At 69.5% G+C, this 10,037-nt stretch overlaps 1 protein-coding gene across 1 annotated transcript; it reads left to right on the forward strand.

The window, feature by feature from the left end:
* Positions 1–1,172: 1,172 nt before the first annotated feature.
* On the forward strand, positions 1,173–3,864 carry TCF15 (transcription factor 15). Its single transcript, XM_086622993.1, has 2 exons — positions 1,173–1,649; positions 3,790–3,864. Exons 1-2 carry the CDS (start codon positions 1,173–1,175, stop codon positions 3,862–3,864), a joined length of 552 nt encoding a protein of 183 aa, XP_086479119.1.
* Positions 3,865–10,037: the final 6,173 nt, after the last annotated feature.

The raw sequence follows: 10,037 nt of genomic DNA on the forward strand, positions 1-10,037 counted from the left end.
CAGGCAGGAAGGGGAGGAAGCCTCCTGCCTGCTGGGCTCAGCTGGCCACCCCCCCACCTGCTCTCTGGGGTGCTGGGCTTGGGGTGAGGAGTGTGAAGGCAGAGTGGGAGTGCACAGACCTTCCCAGTGAGAAAGAGCAGGAGGTGACCATTGCCTGCAGTGGTGGGTGCCCAGAAAGGACTGGGAGCCGAGTCTGGGCAGGGGGCACCCCCAGCCCTCCCTGGGATGCCAGCGGCTCCCGCTGCTTCCAGCTCAGCTCTTCCCTCGCAGGAAAAGCCTCCGTGTTTCCACTGCCGGTGCACACCTTCCTCCCAGGCGGGAGGAAATGTTTCCAGCTGCCTGGCAGCACTACCTGACACGCTGCCCGTGCCCCTGCCCATGTCCCCCTGTCCCCTCCAGCAGCAGGCAGATGGGGTGCCAGGCCCTGGGGACAGAGAGGTGAGGGGTGCAGAGCATCTCCACGACGCTGCCTGCCCCCATCACTCCCTGCCCACCCCGGGCATCCTTCTGGGCATAGACCCCGTCCCAGGGGGACGCAATGGGGTGTGGGGAGCAGCATGTCCCCCACCTGGGCACCAGCATCCCATCCAATACACACCCTGGGGACCACACCGGTGCCACCCACTCCTGGTTACTCACCCATTCTGGCTCCCACACCCCATGTTCACCCCATGCCACTCGGTATGGGACCCGGGACTGGCTGGGGACAGCCGGGCAGGAGCTGGGGACACGCTGCCCGCGGGCTGGCACCACGCGTGGCCCCGGGAGCCGAGGGTTGCAGCACAGGCAGGTGCCGTGCGGTAGCCCTGGCACTGTCTGCGGCACCGCCGCTGTCCGGTACCACCATGGGCACAACCCGGAGCCCAGCCCCGGGTGCAAGGGGGGCCGACATGCCGGAGCAGGGCCAGGCCCGCGGCCGGAGCCAGCGCTGGCTCCCGCGGGCTGGGGCGAGGACGGCGGCCGGGGCCCGGGGGCCGGCTGGGGGTGGGCTCCGGCGCCAGCCCCTCCCCGCCCGTATAAATCGCGATTCCCCCCGCAGACAGTCGTCCCAGCCTCGCTCGGCCGCCGGAGCGGAGCAGCAGCGGGAAAGCATCCGCAGGCGGCGGGGGAAGGCTCCCCGCAGCCCGGGGGGTCCCCCCAGCAGGGCCGGGGGCACGGGCGGGCACCCCGCCATGGCCTTCACCATGCTGCGCCCCGTGGCCGCCCGCGTGCTCTACCCCGACCTCAGCATCCTCTCGGAGGACGAGGAGAACCGGAGCGAGAGCGACACGTCCGACCAGTCGTTCGGCTGCTGCGAGGGCGCCGAGGGTCGCCGCAAACTGCCGCGGAAACCGGGGCCCATGGTGATGGTGAAGCAGAGGCAGGCGGCCAACGCGCGGGAGCGGGACCGGACCCAGAGCGTCAACACGGCCTTCACCGCCCTGCGCACCCTCATCCCCACCGAGCCGGTGGATCGGAAGCTGTCCAAGATTGAGACCCTCCGCCTGGCCTCCAGCTACATCTCCCACCTGGCCAACGTGCTGCTGCTGGGCGAGGGCTGCGAGGACGGGCAGCCCTGCTTCAGTGCCATCTACGGAGCCAAGGGCGACCTGGACAGCAAGCAGCCCCGCAGCATCTGCACCTTCTGCCTCAGCAACCAGCGGAAAGGGGTGAGCGGGGCGGTGGGATGGGGGCAGCAGCCCCTGATTGGGCTGAGCGGGACAGGAGGCTTGGCACATCCCCACGGGATGGGGGCAGCAGCCTGTGCCTGGGATGAGTGGGACAAGAGGCTCAGCACGTCCCCACGGGACAGGGGGCAGCAGCCCATGCCCAGGCTGAGCGGGGCAGGAGGCTTGGCACATCCCCACGGGATGGGGGGCAGCAGCCCGTGCCTGGGTTGAGCAAGGCAGGAGGCTCAGCACGTCCCCACGGGATGGGGGGCAGCAGCCCGTGCCCGGGCTGAGCCGGGCAGGAGTCTCGGCACGTCCCTGCGAGAGCCGCAGGCTCTGGCTCCAGCCCCCGCCGGAGGTTTTGGCTGCTCCCGGCCAAATCCTGCTCGTAGCCGCACGCCCACAGCTCCCGCTCGCGTCAGAGGGCCGGGCTGCTCCCCCACGTCCGTCCGGGCCGGGAAGTCTCGGGGGGTTAAACAGTCGCCCCAGTGCCAGGGGCACTTGGCTGCTCCGGGGGTGGAATTTGGAGCTCACAGGTTGCCCCATCCCTGTCTCCATCCCTGTCCATGAGGGTCCCTGAGCCACTGGTCCCCCGGGTTGCAGCAGGGCTGCCCAGACAGCTGCCCTGTGTGATGGAGGCCGGCAGGGCACAGCAGGCACCCCATGCTGGGGGGACTGGGCAGGGATCCCCATCCCGTGGCCCCACACAGGGTCTGCCAGCAGCACTGGCATGGTTCCCACATGGGCCACGGGGCTGAGCTGGGCCCTGGCACCCCTGCCCTGCCCTGTTCAGCTGACAACCCCTTGGCACTCTACAGCTCGGGAGGCACCTTTTCTGTGGTGGCTCCATCCTGCTGCCCATGCCGGGGTCCTGGTGCCCCTGCCCCAGGATGGGCCTGGCAGGGTGCAGGGTGCGGGACCGGCAGCTGCCCAGCCCTGTGGGCATCCTCAGGCAGCGCCATGGGCAGGGGCTGCCAGATCCGCTGCCATCCCCACAAGACCCCCGAGTCATCCCACGTGCCACCCGAGCAGCGTGGCCATGGGCACACTGCAGCCCTCGGGGCTCTCGTGGTTTCTGCTGCTCCATTTTTAATTGCCCCTCCTGCTCCCAGCCCCCTCCTCACCCGCCGGACTCTGCAGCCTCCCCAGCCCTCCCCGGGGGTACCCCAGCCCCATCCCTGGCAGAGCCAGGACCCCCCGGCCAGGGCTGAGCTGTCTCCCTGGGCTACCCTGCCGGGGCGGGAGCCGGGGGGCTGGCATGGTGCTGGACCCCCCAGGGGACCCCCCGGAGGCACCGGGACTGGGAGCTCCTGCGGCACCTGGGACCCTGGAAGCAACGACAGGAGCTGGGCTGGGACCTGGCTGTGCACCGCCGGGCTCTGGGGCTGGGCTGAAAAGGGGCTGTACTGGGCTGGAAATAGGCTGTACTGGGCTGGAAATGGACTGGGCTGGGCTGGAAATGGGCTGGACTGGGCTGGAAATGGACTGGGCTGGGCTGGAAATGGGCTGGACTGGGCTGGAAATGGAGTGGGCTGGGCTGGAAATGGGTTGGGTTGGGCTGGAAATGGGCTGAGCTGGAACTGGGCTCTGCTGAGCCATGCTGGGTTATACTGGGCTGTTCTGGGCTAGAGCTGGGCCGTGCTGGTCTGCGCTGGGTTATACTGGGCAGAACTGAGCTGAAGCTGTGCTGGTGCACTGGCGGGTGAGGCTGAGCCTTCGCATCCTCAGCAGGGCCGTGGGTCCGTCCGGGGGTCGTGCGTCCCTCCGGGGGCCGTGGGTCTGTCCGGGAGCCGCGGGTCGGTCCTGGTGCAGCACCAGCCCTGGCTGCGTGTCTGAGCGCAGCGGCGCTGAGCGGCCGTGGGGGCTGTGTCCCTGCAGGGTGACAGTGCCATGGGGACCCACCTCAGGGGGCTCCACCACAGCACCCACCTCCCAGCCGCCTACCCAGCCGCTCGCCAGGCACAGCCCCGTCCGTCTGCCCATCCCGGGCAGCGCTGAGCCGCCCCAGGACTGCGGCACCGGCCGTTTCAGAGTGACTCCTCCACACGGGGCTGGCATGGGGCGGTGGTGGGCAGGAGCGGGGCACCCCCAGCCAGGACACCCCGCTGGTGCCTGCAGCTCTCCCCTCCTCTCTCCGCAGGGCGGCCGGAGAGACCTCGGGGGCAACTGTCTGAAGGTGCGGGGGGTCACCCCCCTGCGAGTGTCACGGAGATGAGCCGGGGTCCGGCAGCATCCGCCTGAGACAGCGGCAGAGCCGGCCGGAGCCCGCGCACGCCAGCCCCAGAGACCGGAGCGGGGAGGGAGGGAGCTGCTTGCCCGCGGCGGCGGCAGCCGAGCCCAGGGCCACAGGCTGGGACCGCACCGACACCGGCCCCGGAGCCGGCAGCGGGGTGGGAGGACGCTCCCGTGGCCGAGGCTGCCCGAGCAGGGCAGGGACGGGGAGGGGGGTCCCCGCACCCTGGGGCTGGACTGGAAGGGGCCCGTGGGTGCCCTGGCGTCGAGGCGCTCCGGGGGGGACGGTGGCACGGCCCCGCAGGCGCTGGTTGTGCACGTGCGGCCGCTTGGAAAATAAACTTTATTTTTCTGATGGGCCAGTGCCTGCCTGCCGCCCCGGCGTGATGCAAGGAGGGGGGCACACGGGGTCCCCAAGACGGCCCCAGCCCCCCACCCTGCACCCACCGCTGCCCGGTGCCACTGGAGCCAGTGTGACTGTCCTGGCTCTCCCCAGGGGTGCACTGGAGGGCCCCGGCGGGATCCACGTGGGGCAAGACCCCGGGCACATGCTGTCCCCAGGCTCTGCCAACAACCTTGGCCCCAACGTGGCCTGTGCTGTGCCATGCCATGGGATGGGGCTGGCACTGCCAGCCCTGTGCCGCAGCCATGAGTGCCCGGGCAGTGCGTCGGGGTTGGTGTCGCTGCTTTTGTGCCTTCCCCTCCGCCTGGTACATCATGACTGCCGCGACCGCCACTGCCACCACGACCACCACCATCACCGCGACCGCCACCATCGCAATTGCCACCAGTACCGTAACTGCCACCAGTACCGTGACCATCCCTATTGCTGTGACCGTCCCTACCGCCGTGACTGCCACCACCGCCGTGACTACCACCACCACCGTGACTGCTGCCGCCACCGCGACGGCAGCCCAGTGCCGCGCACGGCGGGGCTGCAGGCAGCGACACCTGCGCGGGGTCAGGTGGGGACGCGGGGGGTTCCCAGGCTGGACCCCCCCAGGCCCATGCTTGGGGCGGCTGGGCTGGACTGGGCGGTTGGGAGCGTCGAGCCTGGGAAAGGTGCCGTGCCGGGGCCAGCGGCTCCCAGGGGCTGGCGCGTCCCGCAGCACAGAGGCAGCCGCGGATGGGGCAGCTGGGGGCTCCCGGGGCGGCCCCCCGAGGGCTGCGGGGCCAGACGTGCCCCATCTCCCTGGGGTGCTGGAGGCAGCAGGGAGCAGGGGGAACACGCCGGGGGTCCCACGGGAGCCAACCCCAGCCAGAGCCCACCGGCACCTTTCGGCCCCCCGCCCGGCCGCGGCGAGCCTGCCCCGGGCTCCCTCCCCCCGGGTTTGATTTATGGGGCTGACAGTGCGGCGCAGCTGTGAGAGCTGGTCCCAGGCGGGGAGCGGGGTGGGTGGGAGAGGTTTGTTCTCAGCGTGGCTAATGTGTCCCAGACCCCAGCAAACAGCCGTGAGATTCTCCAACCAGCCCGGGACACAGAATCCCTGCCCCCGGGTTTATCGGGGGGCAGGGGCGGCGGGGAGGGGGCTGCGCTCCGCAAACAGCCCGACCCGCACTTGAAAGGGGACCGGCCCCTCCAAACGGCAGCTCCCGAGACCCCGGGGGGGCCAGCGAGGGCTGGTGGTCCCAGTGCTGGGGGCACAGCAGGTCCCAGCACTGAGCACACGAGTCCCAGTGAGTCCCAACCGCCGGGTCGTGGGTCCCAGTGTGTCCCAGTACTAAGCACGAGTGTCCCTGCATGTTCCAGTGCCAGTGACTAGAGGTCCAGCAAGCTCCAGTATAGAGGCCACAGGTCCCAGTACGTCCCAGTGCAGGATCTGTGTACCCAGTATATCCCAGAGCCAGGGACTAGGGCTCCAGCAAGCCCCAGTGTGAAGGCCATGGGTCCCAGTGTGTCCCAGTGCTGGGGCTGCAGAACCCAGAATGTCCCAATGCTGGGGCCGTGAGTCCCAGCACGTCCCAGTGCCAGGGATTAGGGCCCCAGCATGCTCCAACGTAAGAGCCACAGGTCCCAGTATGTCCTAGCACAGGAGCCATGCACCCAGTAAGTCCCAACGCTGGGACCGTGCACCCAGTATGTCCCAGGGCGGAGATTGTGGATTCCAGCACGTCCCAGTGCTGGGGATGAGGACCCCAGCATGTCCCAGCGCTGGAACCACGGGCCCCAGCACATCCCCGTGCCAAGTCCACGGGTCCCAGCGTGTGCCAGTGCCAATTCTGCGGGTCCCAGTGCATTCCAGCCCTTCCCGGCACCTCGAGAGGGAAACGGTGACTCAGAGGCACTGGAGCCTGCCGGGCTGGTGGGAGCCGGGCGCCCCTTTGCCCCGTGCGGGGCGAGCGCCACGGTCAGCGCGGCCGATCGCCCGCGGATGCTGCGACCCGCCGGCTGCCGCAGCCCCGCGCCGAGCCCGGCCGCGCTCCCCTCCCATCCTCTCCCCTTCCTGCGCGCGGCCGCCCCTGGAAAGGCTCTTGGCCGCTTTCTCTGAGACAGGAAGGTGTCCCCGAGTCTCAGGAAGGAAAAACACTCAGTGCTGAACCCACAAAGACCGTCTCCGAGGGGCCGGGGCTGGAGAGGCTCCAGGCCTGACATCACCTGGGAACTGGAACCAGAACCGCAGCTGCACTCCGCGCCTGGGTATTTTTTTCTTTAACTTGTGTTTTTAAACTTTCTTTTTATAGATATTTTTTTTTTATCATTTTTTTTCCCCTTTCCCTTCTCCATTCCCCTCCCAAATATTTCAGCTTCTCCGCAGTTTAACCTTGCCGGGCCAGTGAGGGTGGAATGCAGCAGGGCTGCACCCGCGGCCGGAGCCCGGTGGTGCCGAGAGCTGCCGCACTGGTGGGACGGCCGAGGCCGGGTCTGGCTGGGCAGGAGCTGCCGGAGCCCTGGGCAGGCGGGCAGGGGGCTCGGGCAGGGGCTCACTCCCTGGCGATGGGAGGCCAGGACCCCACAGCCCCTGGCACTGTGGTGCACCAGGGCTGGTGGAAAAGGACTCGTGGGGACCCAGGAGGGTCCAGCTGGGCATGAAGGTGTGGGAGGATGGAGCTGCCATGGTGGAGGGGTCTGGCAGAGCCCATGGTCAGTGGGCAGCACTGCTGTCCTGACCCACAGCCCCCCGGGATGGGGCAGTGGGATCAAGCCGTGTCTGAGCCTGAGCCTGTGCCCGCCGAGCAAGCAGAGCTGCCCAGGGACGTGGGACACAACAGCAGGTTTCAGCCCCGGGAGCCATCCCTCCTCATGCCTTGTCCTTTGGCAACACCTTTGGGTGCTGCCTGGCTCTCCCTGGGCCCCTCCCGGAGCAGAGGCTCAGGACTAAGACCCCAACGTGTCCGGCACCGGTGCTGGAGCAGAGCTCAGCCGTTTGCTGCTCAGGGGATCCTCCCCGTGATCCACCGAGCGCCGCGGGTCACCCCAGCCCTGCCAGACCCGGGGGCAAAGGACTGTGAGGTGACCCCCAAGGTCAGATGGCAGTGGCTGGGGACAGGGGGACAGGGGGACGGGGGGGACGGGGCTCTGAGGGTGAGAAAAAGGACCAGGGAGGGACGTGCAGCCAGGGGTGGCGATGGGATGGCCACACCATGAACCACGATGTGATGGGCACACCGGGATGGGGTGGGATGGGATCGGCAGACCAGGGGTGGGAACAGGATGGACGTACTGTGAACTGTGGTGTGATGGGGACGCTGGGATGGGATGGGCAGTCCAGGGGTCAGCATGATGGCCCCCAGGCTGGGGTGCCAGGCAGTCCCTGCCTCCCTGTGCCAGTAGACAGACAATACTGGCCCCGCCAGCACCGTGCCAGGGTCCCTGGGGAAGGAACACGCCAACGGGTCTGCTCGAGACCCCCAGGACACCCACTGGGGCCAGCAGTGGCCCTGCAGCTGCTGAGCCCTGCACCAGCCTCTCTGCGGGCAGACTCACTGCCACCAACCTGCCACATCCCCCCGTGCACTGGACCCCTCAGAGCTGCCCACCCTGCCAGGACCCCGTGCCGGCCACAGTCCCCGGGGACACGGGCCCCGCCGGCAGGGACAGGGCGTGAAGCCGCGGTGCGGGGTGAACGCCAGGTTAATCTCCCGCTGGAGCTTCCCTCTGCAAACAATAAGACAATGCCCGGCCGGGGGCCGCCTGCGTAACCAGCAGCGTGGAGGGGAAGTTGTAATATTTGGATTTAGCACTCAGTAAATTAAGGAAGAAAAAGGAAAAAGTGCTGGGGGCAATCAGAGCAGGGCTGGCCCCATGCCCTGCCCCATGGCCGGCGGCCCCAGGGGGTGGCTGTTGAGTGGGACCAGCATCCCAGAGAACCAGCGCAGCTGGGCACGGCTGGGAGAGGGACACGAGGGCCGGGCAGGCGATGGGCACGTCCCTGCCGCGGGGACATGCTGGCCGGAGGGCCGAGGCTCGGGCACTCAGTGGGGCGAGGGCAGCACTCGCGGCAAACACAGCATCCCCTGCGACACCAGAGCGGGGATCTGGGCCAGCAGTTTATTTTAATCCAGACCTGCTCGCGCTCATGGGAAATAAAATCCTGTTTCTGCAGCTGGAGCGGCCGGGCAGGAGAGGGCCCCGGGGGGCCGGTCACCTCCAGCTGACAGCGGTTGGGGTGGCAGGGGGTGACTAGTGAGGGGGGGGTCTCCTCGGGGGGACTGCCCCTCTTGGGGCCACACCGGGGGTGTGCGGCGAAAGGGGGCACAGGGGCTGTGGGCACTGCAGCTCGCGGGAGCTGTTGGGGATCAGCGCTGGGGAAGGGGCGTCTGGGGCCCCATCCTGCTGCAGCGCAGCCCCTTCCCCAGCACGAGCCCCGCAGGGGTCCGCGACTAAACAGGCACCATCGGGGGGGCCGAGGAAGGGCCATGCTGGGGGTCACCCCTGCAGGTGCATGGAGCAGCGGCAGCTCTGCGGGGCCGGCCTCGACCCCCCCGAACTGCGGCGGGGGTCCTGGCTGCCATCTCGCCTGGCAGAGAGGTGACCAGCGGGCAGCGGCACAGGAAGCCTTTGGCACACAGCCGCGCTCCAGGAGCCCATTTCCCCACAACGGGGGCCGTTATCAGCGGCGAATCCTCGGAGTGGTCCCGGGGGGCACCTCCAGCCCTTCCCCTCCACCTACCCCAGCGCTCTCCCGCTCCGGCCCACGTCAATGCCGCCGCGAAGGTGTCGGAACAATCGCCTGACAAAGAGCTATTTTTGGGGGCCGGGGCTCGGAGCGAGGATACAGCCCGGCCGCTGACAATGGGGGGAAGGGGGCCGGGCTTCCCCCGCGAGCCCTCGGCCGCAGAAGGACCCGTAAGATTTCCTCGATGACCCAGGCCCGTACAATACAAGGAAAGCGCCCGAGGGAGATGCCCCCGCCATGACGAGCTGCTCCCTCACCTAATGGGAGTGACCCGGGGTGAGGGGCTGCGGGGTTCGGGCCAGCGGCACCTCCTGCGGGGGGGCCTCCCACCCCGGGGGGGAAGCGGGGCGAAGCACGGCAATGCGTGGCGGCTTTCCGTGCGGCTCCCGCGTGTGCCACACGCTCATGGGGGGCTCCGGGCGGGCAGGGGGGTGCCAATACAGCTCAGCACAAACCCCTCTCCCCTCTGGGCTGGCTCGTGGCTCCGGGGGGGCTGCAGCACTTGGCCGGAGCCCGGCTGCTGCGGCATGGCTGTGGCTAGCCCAGGGCTGTGCGTCGCCAGCCAGCCCTACTCCGAGGGTGCCAGGAGCGGGGGCACGCTGCCGCCCTGCCCAGCGTGCCCGGTGTGGTTCCAGAGGAAGCAGCGGAGCCCCGGAGCGTTCCCTCCTCCCCGGGGTCTGCCCCTGGCTCAGTGGACGGTCCAAAGCGGTCCGTGGGCTGCGCGGCAGGAGACCGGGGCTGCCAACGCGACGGGCGACGAGCGGGGGTCGCCGGGCCCTGGAAGAGGTCAGGGCCCGGCGCTGCTACGAGCCAGCGCTGCGGGGGGAGAGCCCGTTCCGCCAGCCGCAGCCCCCGCGCGGCGCGGGGACCCCCGGAGCGGGCACCCCGGGGCCCCGCCGCTCCGCTCCAGCCCGGGGGAAAGGCCGCCCCCCGCCGCGGGCCCGGCTAGCCTCGGCGGCCGCAGTTGCCACCTGGCGGCGGGCCCCGCGCACAGCCCCGCGGCGGACGGGCCCGGCTGCAGGCGGCCGCCGCGCACGGA

Source organism: Tauraco erythrolophus, chromosome 18, assembly GCF_009769465.1.
Source record: "Tauraco erythrolophus isolate bTauEry1 chromosome 18, bTauEry1.pri, whole genome shotgun sequence".
Taxonomy (NCBI): domain Eukaryota; kingdom Metazoa; phylum Chordata; class Aves; order Musophagiformes; family Musophagidae; genus Tauraco; species Tauraco erythrolophus.